General features: G+C 28.6%; 1 protein-coding gene across 1 annotated transcript; it reads left to right on the top strand. All coding sequences in view use genetic code 6, as the record gives it.

Annotated features, from left to right (window-relative positions):
* Nucleotides 1-375: 375 nt before the first annotated feature.
* TTHERM_000331066 (hypothetical protein) lies at nucleotides 376-24,972 on the top strand (the record flags this gene model as incomplete). The annotated part of the gene is made up of 34 exons (XM_012800697.1): nucleotides 376-436; nucleotides 607-714; nucleotides 1,003-1,737; nucleotides 1,837-2,109; nucleotides 2,176-2,625; nucleotides 2,681-3,046; nucleotides 3,213-4,230; nucleotides 4,293-4,617; nucleotides 4,674-5,457; nucleotides 5,515-5,760; nucleotides 5,823-6,218; nucleotides 6,274-7,127; nucleotides 7,196-7,911; nucleotides 7,968-8,451; nucleotides 8,745-9,412; nucleotides 9,557-11,619; nucleotides 11,697-12,062; nucleotides 12,116-13,498; nucleotides 13,742-14,539; nucleotides 14,673-15,282; nucleotides 15,347-15,666; nucleotides 15,719-15,984; nucleotides 16,143-16,884; nucleotides 16,937-17,035; nucleotides 17,126-17,492; nucleotides 17,546-17,820; nucleotides 17,989-19,134; nucleotides 19,393-19,563; nucleotides 19,616-21,427; nucleotides 21,553-21,974; nucleotides 22,114-22,486; nucleotides 22,543-22,787; nucleotides 22,838-23,153; nucleotides 23,354-24,972. 34 exons carry the CDS (start codon nucleotides 376-378, stop codon nucleotides 24,970-24,972), a joined length of 20,877 nt encoding a protein of 6,958 aa, XP_012656151.1.

Below are 24,972 nucleotides of genomic sequence, written 5' to 3'. Positions count from 1 at the left end.
AAGGTTATTTATCAAATTGTGCAGTCATAAAAGATTAAGAAGCATGAATACCTACACATATAAAAAAGTTTATATTTTTTTTAGTTATATGGAAAAAGATTTTTATTTTTATATAGAACACAAAACTGAATTCATTCATTATCTTAATTAATGAACCTCTTAAATTTTAGAAAAAAAGATAAGATATAATAAGTAGTCATTTACTTATGTAATTAATATCAAAAACAATAAATAGATTTATAAAAATTAATTTAATAAAATCAAGGAGAACAACAAGGTTTCAATAGCTCTAAGCTTTAAATAATACAATTTCAAAGTCATTTAAATAATCAAGAAAGAAAATTATTTAGATAATAAATTTTTAAGGAATTTGAGATGATTGCAATCCTCAAATCTCTTTTTGTGCTTTGTTTTTACCACATTTTAGCATATGGAGGTAAATAGTTAATAGATTTAATAAAACAAAGGGTTATAATAAATAATAGAGTTAATCCAAATAAATTTAACCTTAAATTAATTTTACAAATATATATCCTACTTCCCTGAATATTATATTTCTTGAGTTATTTTTATATAGTATAAATAATGTTTTATATTTGATATTAGGAGTAATCTATCCTGATAATGCAAATCCAGTACAAATGGAAAGAACAAACGATGGTGCAACATCTTCATACAGTTTCTATATGAGTCTTTCAACGAGACTTCCAGCAAGTAAATATTGATTTACCTCATTTCTGCAGTTCTAAGGCTTTACCAATAAATACCCATAAAATGCAATCAGCAATAATCCCTTTATTTTCTTAAATTCTACTTCAATTTTTAAAAGTATTAAAAATAATTAGCGCTGAAAGTGGAAATTATAAAAATAAATTCAAAGTTTTATAAATAAAAATCAATCAAATATTAAAAATTAATTATCAGGTTTTAAATATTTTCTTATTTAGATAAAAGTCTTAGAAATTAAAAATATTTAATAAACTTTTCTTATACAATTATTAGACTACGGTATAATAAAAATTATGTTTCCTATATCGACATTTACGGATCCTAGCATGAATCCCACTCTGAGTTCAAGTGACTTTGGATAATTTTCATTCATCTAGACTTAGAATAATCAAGTAACTTTGTATCAGAATTAGCTTTATTAATACTAAGATGGTACTCTCACATCAAATTACTTATCTGCTACTTGGAATTAAGTAGGAAGATATCTTCTTATATCGAGTATATCAGATGCAATCAATGCTGGTTCACTACAGGTTACTATAAAATTTATACGTAATCCAGTAAACTGTGCCAATACTGTATCTGGTAACTTCTAAATCCAGACATTTATTAACAGCACGAAAATCGATGAAAACTTAAGCTTTGGAACAGTAACTTTTAGCAGTCCATATGTCCTAAGCAATTAAAATACCATTTCAAATGATGGCTCTAATTTAGGTGGTTTTGTTACAAACTATAAAGTTACTTTTAGTACAACAGTAACTCTCCCTGCAAATACTTGGTTTAGAATGAGATTTCCTTATGCTAATGTTTTAGGTGACACTACTTGCTCTTAAGTTGATACCTAGCAAACTCTAACTTGTTAGAACAATGGAGATAATGTACTCATTTTTAGTGGAATATCTAATTCTTTAAGCCCAAACACATACACACTCTAAGTTAGAAATATTACAAATCCTACTTATACAGGGTTTTTCAACTAATTTGTTTTAGAATGTCTTTATCCAGGTAAATTCTTAAAAATATGAATAAAACTATAACTTTAGATTAAAAATACATTTTTCTATTCTTAAATAATTAATATTTTTTATTTTTAAAATAATTAAGGAACAAATAATGTTTTGATGCTTTTCTATAACTCTCTGACAGGTATTACTATTAATCCAGGACAAGTGAAATCTGTTTCTATTTCTGGTAATCCTTTAAATATGAATCTGAGAATAGATTATACTATTTTATTCACACCTACTAATACAGTGCCTTAAGGAGGCAAAATATAAATTACTTTTCCCTCCTTAGCTCCTTCTGCTACTGATCCAAATCCTAGATCTTTTTAATTAGACTCAACTTGTAGAGTAACTTCTGGCTTAACTCCAATTGGTAATTAATTTTTGCATAATACTTCATGATTAATTTCAATTATTTAATTATTTCTAAAATATTAAGCTGGCTAGTAAAACGTAAATTGCCTTAGTAGTGGGTCTGTATTAACGATAAAAAACTTTTAAACATTTTTCTCTTAGCAAATTTAAGTTTTGATTTATGCTGTAAATCCTGGAAGAGCAGCGATATACACTCCATTCATAATTCAAACATTCTTATTTGATAAACCTACTAATTAGTACTATGTTATAGACGAAAATACCAATGCTGGTAGTGTGTCTATCTCTTCAGTAAATAGTTTGACATATGTTTAAATTGATTTTTTCACAACTATGCAAAATGGTACTTTTTCATAAAATATCCCACTTGATTTTAGACTCTATCCTAATCCAGGAAACGAATTACCTCTCTCAAATAGCATAACATAGCATGAAATTTCACTATAGCTTCCTCTTCTTTGGAGAAATAAAGCTGCTGATTTCACGATGTATTATTAATAAGGAAATTCGCCATGTAATTTAATATAAAATAGCAAATATTTTTATTTTAGTTTTTTATTTTATTTTAGCTGTAACATTTGGAAGTGAACCTGCATACTATAGTAATCCAAGTTTGGCTGCAAAGTATAATTTACAAGTTTATCAATTTAAGACTCCAAGTGCTACAAATTATGTTAAATTTCCTGCAGGGTATGGTCTTGGTTAATGTGATCTTCCTATTTCAATTAGTAATGTAATTATGCCACCTTTTGGAGGAAAATACCAATTCAGAGTTCTTACTTTTTATGGAGGTACTCACTATGTAAACTAGCCTCTAGAACAAGACTTATATACAATGGATATTGCTATTCCTAATTTTAACTCAGCTAGTGTTACAACAACAGGCACTGAAAGTGGTGATCAAGATAATGTCATTATTGCTACCCTTGTTACAGGTATTTTTTTAATTTGATTTTACATTGAATTAAATTGATAAAAATATTTTCAATTTAAAAAAAATTTTAATGATAAAAAAAATATTTTTTGATTGAAGAATATTTTAAAATTTTAAGTTTCAAAAATAAAATAATTGCAAATAAATACTTTTAAATTAAATTAAAGGTATGTAAATTCCATTTGAAGGAGCAATCAATTTTAACATGACTACAACAACGATATTTTCTGAAAACACTTCTAAATGGGATACATAACTAGGGTAAACTATGAGTATTACCTAGGCTAGTATAAACGTCCCTTGCAGTATATATATCAATAATGATTTATCTGGATTCTCAAATTCATAACATCCTAATGCAAGATGTTATGTTTTCAAAGGTTCTTAGCTTTAAAATGTGATACTTTAAGTTAGAGGTTTCGCATACCCTATTGGTGCAGGCTCTACATTTAAAATTTATGTTCCAAATATATAACTATGTTAAGATGTTTAAAAGTAGTGCTTTGTAACTATAAATTCAGCTTACACAGCAGACTTATCAGACCCTTATATTTTAAATACAATATATGTCAAAGTAGTAAATTCAATAAATCCAGCTTCTACAATTACTCCTGCATCTAACACAATTAATAGCCCAGCTCCTAGCTTTGCTACTCCTGCTGGATAAAGCAAAGAAATATGTCTCTATGCAACTTGGGATTTGGGAAGCAGTTTTTACACTACACCTTTCTCAACAGGTGATTCAATAATAATTATCTTCCCAAGTTATCGTTTTACATATTGGAAAAGCGATGTTTAGTCTATAACTTATTAGTTTGCGAACGGAGTAAGTGGCAGTGTAACATATATAAATTTTTATACAACTTAGCAGACTTACTATTTAATTTAATTGACAGGCAATGTTCCTGTTGGAAATAATTTATAATTAATTAACATAAAAAATGCTAATGATATCCATGATTTTGGCCCTAATAATAACCAAAATATAGTTTAAGGAGTCTAGTTATCAGGTAAATATTGGTAAAAAGGAATTAAAACTAGTTATGTTTCATGGGCAATGTCACCAGGATATATGGATGGTGGTATTTTGTTTACAAATTTATCCATATTACCAAATAACTCTCCTTCCGCACCTACTCGTACTGTAGCAACAGATATGGAATGGTAGGCTGAGGTTGTTTACAAGTAAATTAATTATTTTATTTATCCTAATTAATTTATATATTTTTGAAAAATTAAAATATTAGACTTGATTTCACAAATTGCAGACCTGTTCCTCAAGGTGGATAATTTAATATAAATATTCCTACTGGAACTCCTCCTTATTTAGCTATTAATTCAAACTGTAATGTCTAATAAGGTTTAGTGGGTATATCTTAACTCACCATTCAAAGTAGTATTAGTTGCTAAGTAATAAACAACTCAGGAAACTATGTAATCTAATTATCGTAGTTTTAAAATGTTGCTTAGTAAACAGCTATATCTGTTATATTTAGGGCAACTAACCCTGTTAAACAACCTACTAGTTGGAACCCTGGAAGTTACACTATAACTTCGAATGATTCTAGTGGAGTAAGTTTTATTATTATTTTTTTAATTCATGAAATGAATTTTGATATAAATATTAGAATGTTATCAATTTTACCAGTGCTAACTATATTTTACCTGCATTACCAGTAGCTGGACCAAGCATATTTCCCTAGGAAGCTTTATGGTAAAGCTTTTATATAACAGACAGACCTGCAAGATAAGGTGAAAGAGGATATTTTTACATGTAATTTACATCTCCAATATCATTTAATTCTGGAACTAGTACACTAACTATTAATTTTGGAGGAGGCATTTATCAACCAACTTAAGTTGACAACACAATATATAACTTTAATTTCTAAACTATGACAGGATATTTATATTGTACACTAAATGGCGAAATTGCTGAAAATTGTACTATTAACTAGCAAGTTGTAACGATGACTATTCCATTTACTAGTACTATTAATGGAATTTAGGCAAATATTTAGTATAATCTATAAATGGGTTTTAGAGGCAATGATGATAGCACTTCTACTAGAGATGGATTTGCTATGAGCTAAGCAGGAACTTATATTTTGTCGGCTTCAATTACAGATGGTTCTAACACAGTTTCTACATAAAAGGCATACAATGTAATGGCTCCTTCCTTTGTAAACTTTTGGGTATGGAGTATAAACAAATTAGTGACTGATTCATCTGATAACAAATGTTTTGGAGGAGGTTTAACTATTTGTGGTAGAACTGTTGTTGCTTTTGTATTCTCTCTCGTAAATCCTATTCCACCAAGTTTAGTCCCAACAGTATCTTAAACTGTCATTATTCTTGAATTTGCAACATACATTAGCACAGCTTTCCCTAATGGATTCGCTTCAGATTTAGGTAACACCTCAACTTAATATTTTTATATCATATGAAAATTTTTAATAAATAAATTAGGTACTGGGTTGCCACAAAGATCAAATGTCCCTTGCGAAGGCATGAATATACCAGTTTTAGCGGGATATGATACTCTTAGTTGTTAATTGTATTTAGGAACGTCTCCCAATCCTGCTTAGATTATTATTAGATAATTTGACACTATACCTGCTGGTAGTTATGAAATTCACATTCCTAACATTTTTAATCCTTCTATTCCAAAGGATTTACTTTAAGTGGACGTGCTAGTTTAAACTACATCTTTATGTATATATTAAAATTTCTGCTTATTAAATTATTAACAATTTAATTTTAAAAAAATAATTTAGCAACTGGTACTACAGTTCCCATATATCAGAATTACTATCAACTCGTTAATATGACAAATGTGATCTAATCTTACTTATTCCATTCATAACCTATAAATTAAGATTTAACTGGTAACGTAGGTTGTACACCTAAATTTTAAACAGCTACAACTATTGATACATTGGATTATTTAAATCTTTGCTTTTATTCAGGTGGTTTTGATATGTAAGGAGGAGATCATGTTCTTTTTTAATTGCCAAGCATGTGGATTTTACCTGATATTGCTACTTGCACTCCAAATCCTAGTGATTATGGAACATATTCTAGTTGCTATACTTATCCTTCTAGCTAGTAAGTGCTACTAGCTTTTTCAACACCAGCAAAAGGTACAGTTAACAAAAATAGTATATTAAAAGGTAATTATTTATTTAAATTTTAGTTAAGTAACCATAATATCATCATAATTTTTAGGTTCAATAAAATTGAAAACACCTCCATACGTTGCGCTTATTCCTGCAGCTTAACATATTTATGGATATTCATATTGGAGGTCAAGATTAGTAGCTAAATTTTAAATTCCAGATTTTACTCAGACACTCACCCCAAAGACCATTCCAGCTGCAAATATGAAAGTTACTGCAGATGATACAATATAAGGTTAATTAGCTTAGTACACTATAACATATATTGTAGTTAGTGATATACCAGCTGGTGGTTGTATTTAAATAATTATTCCAATAGAATTTAAGAATAAATAAAAAGAAAATATTTGCAGAAATGCTATAACTTAGGGATCTGACTTTGATCCTTATGGATATCAGTTTTAATGCAACTTAGTCATCGATCCTAGTCCAACTGTTAATGATTATCTTTTGGTTCATGATTTTGGTCCTTTTAAATTAGATCTTGGTGCCCTTCCTTCTTAAAAAAGAAATGGTACTACATTAATGGTTAACTTTAGAGTTTAAAATCCAGCTGTTGCTAACCCCTCATAATGGACAATTAAGTAATGGTACAAGAATGAGAGCCCTCTTAATTTGTTAGTTGCAGTAGGTAACACTAATTCTCCAGCTTTAAGTGCTCCTCCTACAATATCTTATTGGGAATAGCTCCTTTTAACACGTACTAAATTATATACTTAAGATTTTGGTGTTTTAGAATTTAAGATATAAGTTCCTGTTAATCTTAACGCTGGATAAACTGTTACAATTTAAATGCCTACTGGCTTTACTCAGCAAACTGATTCGTAGCTATTTTGTTATTGGGATTTAACAGTCTACTATAATCAAAAGTACCCTGCCCACACCTGTACATTAAGCGGTGGAGTAATAATTTATTTTATTTGAAAACTTAATAATTAGTTAAATGATATTTATTTAATATTATAAAATAGAATTTACTGACAATTGAAACTCCATTGTAAACCTATATAGATCTTTACAATGTAGCCCAAGGAGGTTCAGCGGGTCAACCAATAGCAGCAAACAGTTATTTGGTTATAGGAGTCAGTACAATAGATCAATATAATGGTAATAATGGTATCGTTATGCCTTCAACTTCTGGTTTTTATTCATTTACTATAACTTTCCCAGGCTCCAGTCAACCATATGTTGCAACTAAAAAAATTTATGTACCTCTTAAACCAACTTTTACTTACTTTGCACCAACAACAATAATAAACAACCCAAATGAAAAAACAGTAATCGATATTTATGTTTAGCCTAGCATTCCTTGCGATAATTTCAAATTATATGTTCCAGTTGTAGACTAATTCAACAATGATTTATTTGATGAAGATCTAGGAACTGGCTTCACATCATAAGCTGGAGGAACTCCTATAAACTGTTAATATTAAAATGGTGCTGTACAGGCAGCATTGACTTGTACACTACAATTTGGTGATAAAGGTTTAGGTACACCTGCTATAATTTCCATATCTGGCATAACATTTAATGCAGGAACTTCATATTTAATATCCATAGATCAAATTAAAAATCCAAATGTCCTTGTTGATGGTAGGGATGTTTATTTAATTTTAGAAGGTTTTATTGGTAGTACAATATAATCTTCAGATATCAACTATGACTTTACATTTAAATATGTTAATACGTAAGTTTTATAAAAATTTATTTATAAAAATTAAAAAATTTATATTTAAAAAATAGTCCTGCAGCTACTAACGTTGCTTCACAACCTGCTTATGGATCAGTTGTTATGGGTGGTACAGGTGCTGGTCCAAAAGAATTTAACATTAATTATCAGTTTACAATTTAATAAAAAGTATTTGCTGCTCAATCTAATCCAGAAAATTATGATTACTTTATTATAGAATTCCCTTTCTACGCTTTTAATTAATAGCCTCTTACAGTTTCATGTAGTCCTGGAAGCTGTAGATAACTATAAGGATGGAATTGGGTAATTTGGAAATATGACTCTAATTATAGTGTTGGAGCAACTATAAGTTTAACTGTTTCAGGTTTATAGAATGTAAAAATTTCAAGTACGACAGTCTAATTAATAGGTTACACAGTAAAAAATAGAGTAGTTGTTGATAAGAGATACTTTACAGCCTTAAATTAAGTAACTCCAATTTCACCATCAGCAGGTGATTTTACAATTACAGCTCCAGACTATACAAATATTTTGAAAGTAAATTAATTTTTAACAAATTAGTTTTAGAATTCTTTATTTTGATAATTTAAAAATTAATGATTAAAATAAATTAATATTGAATATTATTTTATAAACCATAAATAATTTAAATTTAACACATACAAAAAATAAATTAAAAAATATTTTGAATTTTTTTTAAATTTTGAGAATTTCAATAAAAAAAATTTACTTTTTAATAATAAAAATAATGAAAATCATATTATATTATTTCATAACAATCAAAAAATTTCAAATATTTATAAATTAATTCACTCTTTTTTTAAATATAGGTTCCTTAGAATTAAATGACTAGATACATATTTTAACTAAAGTTGCCAATAGCATTATAGGCTAATTAAGGTGTAATTGATTTTATATTCCCTTCTGGGTATACAACTTAAAATTATTGTTCAGACACTTTAGCCTATCCTTTCCCTGCATATTAAGACTATATTACATGTGTAAATAGCTAAGTTGCTCAAGCAGTTTCAATTAGTGGATTTGGTAATGTACCTGTAGGCTAAATAATATAAATAGAAGCATGGGCAGCTAATCCTTCTACTGCTACTGCTACACCAACTTTTACAGTCAATATTTATTAAGATGCAGGTCGCACTATGAAGCTTACTACATTTAGTGCTACTGGACCAGCTATATCTGCATATGATTCTACAGTTTTTGCAAAACACTAGGCTGAGTACATTAACTCAATTAAATAAAACAGCTATGGTGAATTTAATTTCTATCTTTAACCGGGAATGGCATTATCAGAAACTGACTACATTTAACTCTCTTTCCCAAATAGCGATGTCAAGGCATAAGGATAAACATATCTAGTTTGTGGTTTTAACAACAATAATATAAATATAGAGTCAGCTCTCTGCAAAGTTACTTAATCTTTACCTCTTACAATAAGAATTTATGGTCCTGTAGATAGCCCGTTAACAGCTAATACTCTGTAACATTTTTATTCATATTTTTTTAAATCTATCAAAACAAAATTTTATTTAAAATAATATTTTCTTTAAGGTTAATTATGATTTTAAAGAAAGAAATGAATTTTTAAAAATATTAAATTAATCTTTTAAAATATTAAAAAAAGATACTTAGTTTATGTTACAATAGAAAATGGAGCTCAACAAGGATTGCAGTTTACTGGAGTGGGCGAAACAAAATTTTAAGTAACTAATTCAAATAATTTAGGAACTTTGACAGATGTATATTTCACTATTTACCCTACTGCTAATTTCAATACTTTGGCAACTTTAGAAACAACTTATGAAAATTCTGGTTCTGTAATAGATTTAATTGTTACTGTATAAACTACAGTTTAAGTTCCAAATAACGGATATATTGTAGTTGCTTTCCCTAAACTTGCAGAAGATGGTGTAACCACTCTATTTGATGACTATTTAGGTAAAACAGGCTTAGTTCCTGGATCAACTGTAAACTGTGCTGGTAAACCAAGTGGAACAACTAGCTACTAATGCACTATCAACTCTAATTTCAGAAAAGTTATGGTTTCATAGCGCTTAAGCTCTGGTTTAAATTCAGCATACTCACTTTTGATAAATGATATCACACTTCCAGCTCAAACAGCCTCTACAGGATAAATTTCTATTGAGGTTTATACAACTGCTTAAGATGGCACAATGCTTGAAGCCTTTATATTTAGGAATATACTAACTCCATACAATCCATCTGTATATGCTCCTTCTGCTGCCCCACAAGTAACTACAAATCCAGCAAATACAGGTGTAACGTTTAGTGCTGGGACTCTTACTTTTACAACTGTAAATTTAGGAAGTTCAAATATGTTTAGTGGAAATAATGATAGGATTGTTGTTAAATTACCCATTGGATTTGATCTTACATCTGCTTCATTTGCATCATACGCTGCTTCTGAGTACATAGGAATAGGAAATATCATGATTGTGCGCTTAGCTAATACTATAAACTCAGGAATATAAGCACTCCAATTAAATAATGTAGTTTCACCACCAACTCCTTAAAGCAATCCAGTGATGAATGTTTATGTTGTTGTTGGAGGTGTTTATAATTATTTATATTAATTTACACCTACACTTTCTACTTCTACGTTTGCCTCTATCTCATTAGCTCTTCCTTACTACACTTCAAAGGTAGTTCCTTAAGTAATTTAAATAACTTTTAAACCCTAATAAAATTTAATTGGTGTAAACACTGTGTATTTCGCTGTATTAAATTCACCTTTAACTGCTCCTGTAAGTCCTAGAATAGGATAGAGTTTACCATGTTCTGCAGGGACAGATGATGTTTACTGCTAATTAGTTACATCTGGTACCTATTTTGGAATAACAATTTCTGCACCTACAATAATCATAAGTGGCATGGATGATGCAACAACATCCACACCAAGAATTTTAACAATATATAACATTAAAGAGTATGCTAGTAGTGCTTCTATTAGTATAAATTTTTCAGCTGTTGATAGAGTAAATAAATATATAAAATATACTAGTCCAATATCTGTATCATTATCTGCTGACACTATTAATTCTTCTGCTTCTTCAGTAGCTAATACAATAACTACCTTATAAGCCTTAGGCAATCTTGTATTTAAAATTACATCATCAGACTTGCCTTTATATGTCGCAGGGACTAAAATTATTCTATTTTTTGATAACTTCCCTTCTAATACTTTAGCTAATGTAAACACCTTGTCTGCAACAATTGATTACGATGGATCTAATGCTAATTCTTGTACAACTTTTGATTAAGTTGCATTAGCTATTATATGTGATGTTTAATAAACAGCAACAAGTTAGATTAATTTGAACATGAATAGTATTTTATTACCTTCAGTTTACTTCACTACTGCTACTACAGTGACTTATTAAATAATTGGTTATTAAGTCTCTACTAAAAAAGCATTTTCATATATTACTTTTTATCCTTAAACATCAATGACTGTATCTACTCTTGGAAGTGTTTCATCTACAAAAATTACCAACAATTAAATTTAGCTTTAATTTACAACAAATTTACAAGTCCCTGCAACTGGTTAAATTTATATAACTTTAGATTCGTCACCAGGAACTGCATTCTAATTTTATACAACAACGGGTAACCTTTTTACAGGTTCTTATACAGCTAATCTAAGTGGAAATATAATAACAATTTCAGGTAATTAAACATAGAATACAATAGCATTTTTTATGATATTTTTTATTTCAATAAAAATTAATAATTTTATAAAATAGGCTTTAGTTTAATGAGCGCTGGTTCTTATAATCTTTACTTTGCATTCTAGGATTAAACCAAAGTTCCATAAATAACTTAAATAGATACTATGCAAAATGGTTTTAAAATTGAAACATCAACTGTTACTTAAACAAGTAGTGTTTCTTCAAGCCCTGGATCAATTACAGTCAATAGCTTATAAATTATAGAAAGCTAAACATTACTTATATAGTTTACAACATAAACCACATTCACTAATGGGTAAATACAATTAGATTTTGGATCTTCAATTACTTCGACTACATTTAATGGTTAGATCATAGACTCTACAAATATATCATTACAGCCTACGTTTGTATTATCAACGCAATACATTTACATCAAAAGTAAATTTTTTTAAATCAATAGAAATATATTTTTTATCATAATTATTAATTAGACATAGGAACTTTCACAGCTGGCTCTATTAAAATAAAATTGTTCTTCAGTAATAATATGCCAAGTTAAATAGCAAATATCAATACTTTAAGCTAATACTTTGATGTTGTTGATACCGTAGGAAGTTCAACTTTGATAACTGCAAGGACTTTTATGATTGCTTAAAACTGGCTTGCTCTACAATCTTTATAATACTATAGTAGTGTTTCAGTTGGTGGAAATAATGTTTTACTAACATTTAGAATAAAATTAAAAACTGCTATATCAGCTACTACAGATTAACTGATGATTACTTTCCCTAGTAGCATAGATATTGCTAGTATGTATAGTAATAAAATAAGACTAAAATGCAATGTTAAGATGCCCTACTAAACATACAATAGATACCGTACATATAAGTGTTTCTTCCAATAACTCACTTCTACTTATCTTGTTATTTAAGGTTACGCATTTAGTGCTAATACTGTCTACGATATTGAATTAATTCGTTTAGGAGATACTACTTCTTAGAGATACATGTGGACTTTGCCTTCAAGTCCTTAGGTATACTATTTTACTATTGATAAAACTAACTATCATGCCGTATAAGATACAACAGCTCCAACAATCACCCACACAGACTCCATAATTATGGAAATATATTCTTAAGTGTCACCCTCTGCATACTTTTAAAATTATGATGGATCAGTCAGTAAAAATACACTTTACAATGTTTAATTTAACTCTGGTGGCAGCTTTGGATATATTGATATAGAATTCCCTATTAATTAAGACTAAGGAGCATCTTAAGTAAGCTTGTTTGCATAAGATTTAGGATCAGGACTATTAAATGGAAAATCCTTTACTTGTAATGATAATGCAGGAAATTTAGGAACTAATGTCAAATATCGCCTCTTTTATGGTTAATCTACTATACAAAATTCCTCAAAAATTAGAATTCTTTATTCAGCTAGTGGAAATATCAATATTAATATATAAAATTTAATTAATCCTAGCACTGTTAATGTTTCTACTAGAATAAGAGTAAAAGCTGGTTCAGGAACTGCCTTATCAAGTATGCAAGTCTTTAGATATGCAGTTTACACTCTTTCTTATAGTCCTGCCACTGCTACTCTACCTACCCCTTCATTCTCTCCAGCTACTGCATCTACTTTAGTTACAATTAATATCAATGGCCTATCACTTACAAACAACCTATCTATAGATGGAAGCTCAATTCTAAGATTTAGTTATGATCCTCTTTAGTATTCTTCAACTATGAGCTCTTCTAATTCCAATCCAAATTTTTTAACAGTCTCGTAGATCTATTTCTGTATCACTTCAGCTTCTTTGCCAAGCAACTATAATTTGGCAATTAATAATATTTACACACCTCCAATTATAGGTAAAATCATATTTAACTATTTTTAGTTTTACTTTAAAATATAAAAAAATAATTAAAAAATGAATTAATAAGATTTTCCATAATCCCCTCCTTTTTTAAAGGAATAAATCACAAGTTAAAAAACTTAATAAAAAATTTAATAAAGGGAGGAATGTTTTCTTATTTAAATTACTTTAATTTTTTATTTTTATTATTTGATAACATGAATAAGTTAATTAAAATTTTTTAAAAACTATAATTCAGGTACATATACTTATAGTAGTTATATAGTTACAGAAATAAGAAATAGGAAAGTAAGAAAAGTGTTTACAGGAAACGTGAATTAAGCTTTAAGTGCAGGAGGTAACTTTGTGTAAAATTAGTAAATCATTGCTAATTCATATAATGCTGGTTAAACTAATGTAAGGTATTATTTAACTTATGATCTTATGTAGAATTAAGTTTCTGGTAATACTATCTAAGTTATATTCCCTTCTGCTTAGTACACCATAGCAGCCAGTTTAACATGTACTATTCAGGATAAAAATAGTTTAGCTACAATTTCAAGCACGTGTTCCAGTAATACTTCATCTAATAGTTTTGTAATTTAACTCTCTACTGCTCTTAAACCAGGAACAAGCTATATTATTAAAATGGTAGTAAACAATCCAACAGCTGTTGGTTTGACAAATAACTTCTAAATGAAATTCTACACAGATAACACATTAGCTACTCTACAAGGCCAGTAGAATGTAAATGGAGTTACTATAATTAATTAGCTTATCTTAATTGCAAGAATGTACTAACCCCATACAAATGTATATTTCTGCTAATCTCTAGATACTTGCCCTCTCAAATTTACAGCTAAACTTACAAATGCTTTAAATATGGGTGTAGATAGTTTATAGATTGCAACAAGCTATATAGGTACGGTCATTAAATTATAATCTTAAACAAAAGAGCTTTAATGTTGGATAAATGAGCTTGCAGCTTATAATTGTTATATTAATAATAATATTATCTATATTTTTGCTCCTATTCAAACCACATTTGCTACAGGAAGTAATTAATTTTTTTTTATTCTAAAAAATAATAAAAATTTAAACATTCTATTTAAATATTTGTCATTTATGGTGGTTATTTGTTAATTTAAAATTTTTTTACATTAAAAAATATTAATTCCATTTTTTATTAGCAATATTGAATGTCGATATTAGATCATGGAGAGATTAAAGATGGTAAGGAACACAAAATGCTATTCGAGATTTTTAATTGATACCAACTTGGACTCAGTATTAAACTACCCCCTCAAACTTCTAAAATGTACCAATAAATCAATATACTGGTGCTTCTTAATCTTACATATTCAAGAAGAATTGGATTTTTGTTAATTAAGCTTTTAATAGAAATAATTACGCCTTTGCTTGCTCAATATCTACAACTATTAATAATCCTACTATAATTAGAGTTAGATTCTAATTACCTAACTCAATGTCTTTCCCAGATGCTCTTCCTACTACGGCTAACTGGGGCTAATTTATTTTATATCTTGAAACTTACAATGAAATTAACTAATAACTTTTCCCATACAATTTAGAGTCTCGTTTTATTAAAGATGGGTAACAAATAGACTGTATTTGTGTTAATTGTAATAGTAATATGAAATTCCTCTGCTACATTCAATATGGTGGTACTGCACAGTCTGCACCTGCTTCTATATCTATTCACCCTCAATAAACTACTAATCCTGGCACAACATTTATATTCTCTTTCCCCAAAATAAATTTACCTCCCAATATCAACAAGTATACTTTTAAATACATAAACCAAAATTTTTGATTGATTAATTTTATTTTAAAAATACAATAGTTATGCAAGAATAGGCCTTAAAGCAATATAATTTGACAGCACAAATAAAGTAGTAAACGAATACTTAGAAATGCTTATGGATTTTGTTTTTTACACTAATCCAAACAATATAAATAATGCAGGCTCAATAGGCCTAAGCTTCCCTGCAGGACATCGTGTTGGTGATCCAATGTAAGTATCATGGAATTACAATATACCCCAAACTCAAGCGCTGCTATCTAGAGATAGAATTGTTATCACAACTACAACTGCAACAAATATTATAGAATAACCAACAAATCCTTCTATAGCTCTTACTACAACAGCTGATGTTGGAACAGGTAAATTTAAGTTTGTTTTAAATTTATTATTAAAAAGTATTTATAAATTTAGTGAGAATATATCCCTTAATCAACTGGCTTGAAATAGAATTTACAACTAATATGCCTTCAAATTCAAAAACTGCCATTACTTATAATTTTAAAAACATGCCTTATCAAATTACTGGAGGAGTTTATTATTAACTTTATGCATTTTCACAAGGAGAGGAAAGATTAGTTTAACCATACAATAATATACCTTTTGCAAATCCTCATCCTCTTTTTTTCAAAAAGTTTACTACTACCGTACAATACATATCCTAGCCAAATACTGTCACAGTAAATCCTTTTTTTTTAATTTGTCTAAATTAGTTAATTTTTTTTAATTTGAGAATTTGCTAAAAAACTTATCTTTTTATTAATTTAAAACTAACTTTTTAATTATTTAGCTAGTTAATAAAATAGTTTATTAATTTTAATTTCTTTAAATAAAAAAGTTTACTTACTAGCCTTACAATAAAATACCCATAGGAGGATATATTTCTATTTATTGGGGAACATTGAATGCAGCTGCTGATTCAGATTGGTAATTCTTAAGTAACTATTGTGTTATCCTTAGTGGTTTATCAAATGCTTAATGTATTGTTGTTTCATCATAAAGAAGAATATATCTTTATGATTGGGATACATAGTATGATCCTGTTGTTGGAGGTGTTATTAAATTTGTATTACAAATTTAAAATAGTGGAAATGCAGGTAATAGAGTGAATTTTAGTTTAACAACTTTTTGGGATTTAACTGGCTATAATAACAGACCTTAAGTTCCAGGATATGATCCTAATTATAGCCACATCATTGATTAAGATAACTCATATACTAATTTTAATGTATTATCTATTGTATTGCTTTAGTTAAATATATTAGATAGAGTACAGGAACCTATACCAGTTTGTGGTGGTAACCGTGGACCTATAGTACTCAAGTTTTAATTTAGAAAGAATTATAGCTACCCTTCTGATTATATTGAAATTAACTTTTTTGCTTAAATTCAATAACTTTTAGCTGGAGAGGAACTTATTTGTTATTTTGCTGATACTGGTAATGCACAATTAATTTTTGTTAAGACTTTCAGATGCGACCTCCGTCCTAATGGTGTTATATGGGCTTTCATTCCAGAAGAAACGAGTGTTAATAGTGGCTCTGAGTATTTGCTTTATCTTACAGTTAGAACAAACAATGGTAATATTGAAAATATTTACATAATTTTTCTATAAACTATTTTATAACTTAGTATATACATGGGGTATTCAAGTGAATGGTCCTTCTGCTATTTAATGGACAAGATTATCAACTAGCAACGAAAATTAAGGAAATGATTATTATCAAGAAGGTAATTAAATTTTTATTTATTTACTTTTTAATAGAATTAATTATATGATATTTTTTATCTAAATTTTTATCATTTATTTTTTTATTTTAGTTGCTTGGATATAAGCAAATATTCCTCCTTGCCCATTTGATCCAAATGTATTTAGAGTTTATTCCTACTCACACGAAGCTAATACATATAGTTACAACAATAACATTGATGCATAAACTTTTGCAGAATAATACTTGTATACCTATATAAATGTAACTTTAGCTACAGTTAATAATCCTATAGCATCTGGCCTATTAACATCCACTTCTAGGACAAGAATTGTATTTTAATTTTAGACACATAATGGTATATTCCCAAGTTGGGATGAAGATCCTACAGGCTAAAAACTAACCACAGCTGGAGCTGCTAGTTGTGGTGGAATGTACAATGGAATTTTTGGTACACCTTTTATACCTGCAGGATAAAAGTAACAAATATTTAATTATAAATAATTTCATTAATTAAATTTTTAAATTATAGTTTATTGTCGTGCTCTATTATTCCTGCTTCAGGTTAACTTCCTACTACTCCAGCATACATAATAATGGAAGGTCATCCTGCAATAAATGCTGGAAAGGCATTTAATATTGCATTAGGAAGAATAAAAAATCCTAACAAAATTGTAGATGGAACTGTATTTAACAATCCTTAAATCGGAAAAAAGACTTATAATGATGCTCTACCTTTCAGATATTAAACTGCTGCTCACATGAATATTATTATATAACAGTTACAACCAGATGGAACATTTTATCGTAAATTTATTTAAAATATATTTTTATTTTATATAAAATCACCTCTATAAAATATGATTAAATTTGGCAATATTTATTCTATTTTTAGATTAAATATACTATTTCAATAAATAAAAAATTTTAACATTAACAAAAAACTTCAAAATTTAAATATTTTTTACAAAATAGCAATAAATAGTTAATGGAGATACTATATAGTACCATAATGGAATGATGCGACACCTCCTATTATCATGGGCTCTAGTTAATTCTAAATTTAACACTATGACACAAGAGTTAATTTCGACTTGAGAAATGTAACAGTCAATATAATTCCTCTTGGTATCTAACTAAACAAATATCAAAGCGCTGTAGTAATTTAATATGGATATCCATATCAAATGGTCAATAATGCAGGTTGTAAGTAGCACGATGCATGGGTAAATTAAGGCCAATGCTCCAACTATAACCCTAGTTGTCCTGTTCCTCATGGGCCTGTTGGGTGTACTTTCTTACCACAATCTAGATGGCTAGTCTTTTCTAATAACTTAGATACTGTTACTAATTAGTATATGGCAAGAGAAGTAGAAGGTACAGGGTATCCATATAATCGTAGGAATCCTCCGTTTACTTATAATTATCTTAATGCTTAATCCTTACTTAGAGCCTGGGTGTATGATGGTTACAAGACAGTAATTATGAGATCTAATCAATATATAACTCCTTAATAGATGCCTTGTGGTGTAGTAATGGAAACAACAGCTGCTGATAATCCTGAAAATAGAGATGTTCTCTATAGAATAGGTTTGTACATATACACAAGAACGAGTACTATGAAAACTATATGGCTTTTTGCTCCAAATTCTTTCTAGAATATAAGAAGCTGTAAAATAAAGAAAGGGGTTGTTTTAGTAGATTTTAACAATATTAGTAATGATATTCAGTGTAAAATATCTTACTAGACAACGAATTGGTTTATAGAAATAACCAATTTCAATTATAATGAAAATTTTGAAGATGGGTTAATTATACTTGAGTTAATGATAACCAATCCATATAATGCGGGATGGACAACAGATTGGGTATGTAGAACTTTTTCTGCTAACTCATTACAAATAAATAACCTCAATTATAATGCAAATGGCAAAACATGGGTTGGCAAATTTGTTCCTTTCCCAAATTTATTCAGAGTTTATAGAAATACATTCAGTTTTTAAGATAGAAGAGCTGGTATTAACTAATATGCTGAAATGAATATGCGTATTATACCTAGAGCTTATCACCCTGAAACAGATGACACCTAGTCAACTTAAATTTAGGTTTGGATGCCATTAAGTAATTAAAATTTTAATAAAACTAATTACTAAAAAATGTATTTCTTCCCACATTTAATAAGTTACAATATAAAAAAAAGCAAATAAACAAATATTTAAATTATATTAGTTATTAAATCTTAATTATGAAAATACAATATCTTTAAATTTTTTTAGAAAATAAAACTTTTACTTCTTTTTTTTATCTTTTTTCTAAAGATTGTCTTAACTTTAATTAAATTAATAAACCTATTTAAATCTTCTTATTAAATAAATAAAGCTTATGATATCCCTAATGGTGGTACAGATGTTTGCTCAGTTGACCATATTTATCATACTGATATAGATGGATAATACTGCTAGATTACTTCTGATCGTAAGATCTTTATGAATACTAATAGGAATGTAGGTTTATTCAACAAGTGTGGTCTTGTGTTTTTCACTACATAAAGTAAAAAATTTTATTTTGTAAGATTATTTAATTAACAATTAAATCAAAATAGATTCTATAAATAATTAAAATGGTGTCAAAATGCCTCCCGTTGCTGGAGCTGATTAGTTCTAAGTATTTATTACATCTAAAGATACTTCAGGAAATGTGTCATAAGAATATTCTAACTAAGGAGCTACTACAAATCCAAGCTATTTAAGCACGACTGCTTATCCTGCTGGAAATTCTTACTCATATATTACTAATGTTATGTAAAGCTAAATTGAAGCCAGAATAATTCTTTCATTCTATACTCCACGTGATATCCCTCCTGGATATGATACTTCTGTTGGTATTTCAGATCCAAGCTTAAAAAATCCAATAGCTTATCTTGATATAATGTTTAATACTCGTGATTATATAGAATATTATGGTTCCCCAGGATGGAATTTAAATCTAGTAGCTGCTTCTCCTATTAATCCATTTGCTTGCAAAGCTTATGCAGGTTTAATTCCTCAATCAGGATAAAAGCTTATTTGTACAATCATGCCCTCAACTTAATAATCTATTTATAACCCTGTTATAGTACGTGTGTCTAATTTCTAGTCAATATCAGCAAATACTTACATTGAGCTTCATTTACTAAATATACCATGCCCTCCTCAAACTTACTATAATAATTAGGGCTTTATAAATACAAGAGTCTTCTAATAAAACGGTGACGGATCTCAAAACGATATCATAGGAAGTAGCTAATTTACCCTTGGTCAATCTGCACAATTAATTAACTGGTATTATTGGTCATCAAATATGGCTACTGTTACTCCAAATTAAGTTGGTGCTTATTCAACTTGGACTTTCTTTTTTGATTAAATGTATGATTATCAAAATAACTACCAAGGATGTTTCGATGCAACTGGAAATCCAATGTTTAGCTTTTTGGCCAACACAATTTTAGTTTTGAAAATACCTAATGTAAAGTTTGTTTTAGTAGATAATGGATAAATTTCAGCTACTATTGCTAATATACCAGCAAAAATTTGGATATATGAAGACACTAATTAAATTTTTGTTAAAGTTCCTTAAAATACGCCTTGTGGTTCAGGAGGAGTTATCAATAGCCTCTAAATTTATTAGCTTAGAAACGCTGCATTCAGATTCCCTACACCATATTCTATACGTATAGACTCTTATGATGCTGCCTCAAGGACTATAATTCGTACTTACCTTTACACCCCCATAAGTAATCCTGCAGTAGGCAGCTTTGTTTCCTTGAGTATGTACCTATCTAAATATTTTGCTGATGAGCGTTATGTAACTTACACATACGGATTCACTCCTTCTTATGATGTTCCTCCAGGTTCTTTGATAACTATTACCTTACCAAATCGTGCTGCTCTTAATTTCCCTAGCTTTGGTTAGGCTTCTCCCTAAGAAACTTGCTAAGTCAGTGATGCAACTTCACTGAGTGTAAGTTCATGTGTTTCCACATTTTCACCAAACGGTTTTAGTATAGTAGTTCTTAAAGATATTCCAGAATAAACGAGTTTAACTGTTTAAATTGTTGGTACTCGTAACAATCCAAGCTATGCTTAGTAAACTCTTCCTAATGATTTCTAAGTTTCTATAACTCATCCACTTGGCTATTTAATAAATAGTGGTTATTTCCCAGTAATTACTTATCTCCCTAAACGTAGTACATCCTTTTTATATCTAACAATGAGTGGAACTTCTTACTTTTAGAATATTATCACAGACTATACATTTGTCATACAATCTACATCTGATTTACCCATTGGAGGTTATATAGTGATGAATTTCCCTTCAAATTTCCTTGAAAGAGCTCTCACTCTTCCTCCTCTACCTACTCCAACTTAAATAATAGGTTATTATTTTAATAAATTTTGCTACCTTTACAAATTTTATCTTATTTAAAAACGAATTTTATTAAAGTTGACTAAATAAAAATTACTTATTCACTTAGTATTTATTATTTTTTTACAAAATTAGGTTCGTGGACATCAAGTTCTTTAACTTACTCAACAAGCTGGTCAGGTCCAACTGGTTCTTACTATACTTTAACAATTATACCAACATTCATGTGGCCTGCTAAATCTTCAATGACTGTTACTTTCAAAGCCTTCCCAAATCCTATGACCACACTTCAAACAAATTTATTCTCAATCGCCACTATTTACGATGGAAAAAATGTTGATTAAACTGATCCAACAGATAATTCTTTATTATTTAATTACTCTCCATAACCAGCCACAATGTCAGCGACCTTTAGTTTTAGCCCAAAAAACGAAGCTTCTTTATCTAATTATTAAATATCAATAACCCCTTCTTAAAATATTCCAGTGGGAGCCTAAATTTAATTCTAATTTGATACTTCTTTATATCCTTCAAGTCTTTCATCAGCTAATTCACAGGTAAATTATAATCAATAATGCTCTTTTTTGCATATTTTATTCTATAATTTATTTAATTTTAAGGAAAAATATTTATTGAAAAAATATCAATCTTTAATTATTTCTACTATTAAAATAATATTTTTATATTTTATAATAGGTTGCTTGTCTTCTTAATGGAGTAGCTACTACATGCACAGTATAGAATGGCGTTGTTAGTATACCCGTTACTTAAGTTCTTAATGCAAACAATCCAATATAAATCTAACTAAACAATATTATGAACCCAAGCTAAGGATCTACAAAAATAGTAGGTTAAGTTTCATATGCAGGAAATATTCTTCAATACAAACCAGATATTGGACCAGTTTAAACAACCTCACCTCCTAATAATCTTTAACTTACTCAATTATCTACTTCAAGCAACGCTTTACTTGCAAGAGCACAGTACACTTTCTGTGTATAAACCTCAAATTAAATTGCAATTACTGATTAAGTTTTCATTTTCTTCCCATCGCAATACTCTTTTAAAAGTAAGTTAAATAAGCTAGTTGATTTTATTTTCATAAATTTTAATTTTTTAAAAAAGGTGTTTATACCTGCGCCATTACCCCTCAGCACAATAATAATGAATTAAATTATGCATAAACATCAACTTCTCCTTTATGTACAACATATAATGATTAAAGGAAAATTTCAATTACAGGCTAAACTGCTGCCAAAACGGATACAAATACAGCTTAACTTTGCTATTACATTAATGGTATAGAAAATCCATCTATTCCTGGAACTACAGATAATTTTGTAATATAAATCTATGACCCTGCTAACAATGTATTTAAATTAAAATTTAAAATGTAACTTATTTAGAAAATAAAATATAGGTAGTAAAATCTTAAACTTCAGGTTTGATTTCCACCTTAACAACTTTGAGTTTCTATAGAAAAGGATTCTAAATTATTGTTGGTAGCATTCCTGACTTACCAAAAGGTGCTTCTTCAAATGACATTACTATAACACTTGAAATTGCTGTTAGTTATTTTGTAACTGCTATTCCTTACTTGAAAAACTTTGAATTTATTCCTCCAGTTATATCATTTGACCCAACATAAGGAAAACAACAAACATTTAAAATTAAACCCTTAGATTCTGCTGTTGTTGGACCTTAAAACATTGTATGGACTAAATCAGAAGCAACATGTAATTGAATTCTAATTGAAAATATTAAATAATTTTATTTTACTATGAAAATTTATTAAAAAAAAAAAAATATTTTAATTTAAGTTTAATAATTAATTAAGTGATTATACATTAATTTATTGAAATATTAACTTATTTTATTTAAACACTTAAATGGAATAAATAATTAATTTAAATTTTTTTATTTAAAAATATTAAAGCTACAAATCAATTCTCAGACATTCAGGATACACCATTTAATCTGATTGCTAAACCCTATGCTAATTCTCTAAAAGCTGTTCTTTAAACTACTGTTTCTAGAGCTGCATTGTTAGCTACCTCTTTACCTATTTAGGTTATTTTAAATTAACCAGCAAGTAAAGTGCTGACTATTTCTATGTATACAAAGAACCATCAGTAAGACTCATTACTTGTATTCAATCCCCCTTAAATGGTATTTGTACCAGGCTAAGTCTCATAAACCTTTACTTACACTACAAAAAATGGGGCAGTTTCTGGGCAAATTATGTTTTAATTAGACTCATACTATTAAAACATTTATATTATGCCTTACAATACTTTAAGCTTTGAAATTTTAGATATAGATAATAATCCTCCAACAGTAAGAAACTACTATATTGAGAGTATGGATAGGACTTACATTTACTTACGTATTTCTTGTGATGAAAGCGTTAATGTTTATAGTATGCTAACACTTTAAGGAACTTTGACGCCTACTACAGCTGAACTTAAAAACAGTACTCTTCGTGCTACAGATGGTAATTAGACTGATGTTATGGAGTTATATATGCGCAATTCTAGTTATGTTGCCCCAGTAACAACTAATTTTATTTATTATGACTCCTATTTACACTTTACAGGTCTTGAAGAATAGACTTCATATTTATTATATTTCTATGTGGAAGATCTATCTGGAAATGCAAGTCCTGTTTAGAGCTTCAATTTTACAACTTTGAAAAAATAAAATCCATGTGCATTCTCTATAAGAGTAAATTAAACTATCTAAGATAGTACTCTATTTAGTGCTTTTGGTTTAATCACTACACTTCCTGCTAGCCGTTTCTAAATAACAAGCAAACCCTCCAAGTTTACAATTACTGAAGTAATAGAAACTGAAGTTAAAGATATAATTGGTACCGTTCCAATGGTTTACTCATTCATTTTACTCTAAAACAAAACTGCAGATGAAGTGCGTCCTTTGTAAACAGTTAACCTATTATAAAATGAATTTAGTTTGCTTCAAACATAACTAAGTACTGGATTTAGTACTAATGTAGTTGATCCTACTTATAGTATCATAGAACATGCTTATGAATTAATAGTAATACCTTAAGAATTTAAATATACTCCAATGATAGTAAATTCAACAGAAGATAGTGCATCCTTTATAGTTTCTTTGAAATACAGTGGTATTGGATATGGAATAGTATAGCTAGCAAGTGCTACCTAGCCAACTGCAAGATAAATAAAGTATGGATTAAATTCAACTAACTTCTTACTTCCAAAATCTCAATACCAAAAAATTCCATTTGTTTTCTCTTCATCAACTCCATAAGACTAACAAAATATAACCAACAAATTTGAGTTCAGTGGACTTCTTGACCATTCTGATTATGTAGCTTATTTCATTGGAGAAAACAGTCAACTCGTCAATCCAGACTTAATGTCAGACAATTAGATAGTAGCCATACCTTTCTCTACAAGTAGAGAATCTATCAAAATACCCTCTTGGTTTAGAGCTGAAACAGTTTCAGCTAATTTATTGAGAATATCAAAATAATTCATTCAACTGATTTTAATTATTATGATAGTTTCTTGA

This window comes from Tetrahymena thermophila, assembly GCF_000189635.1.
Source record: "Tetrahymena thermophila SB210 genomic scaffold scf_8254010, whole genome shotgun sequence".
Taxonomy (NCBI): Eukaryota; Ciliophora; class Oligohymenophorea; order Hymenostomatida; family Tetrahymenidae; genus Tetrahymena; species Tetrahymena thermophila.
The sequence above is the reverse complement of the archived record's forward strand: the minus strand, read 5'-3'. Positions and strand labels throughout refer to the sequence as shown.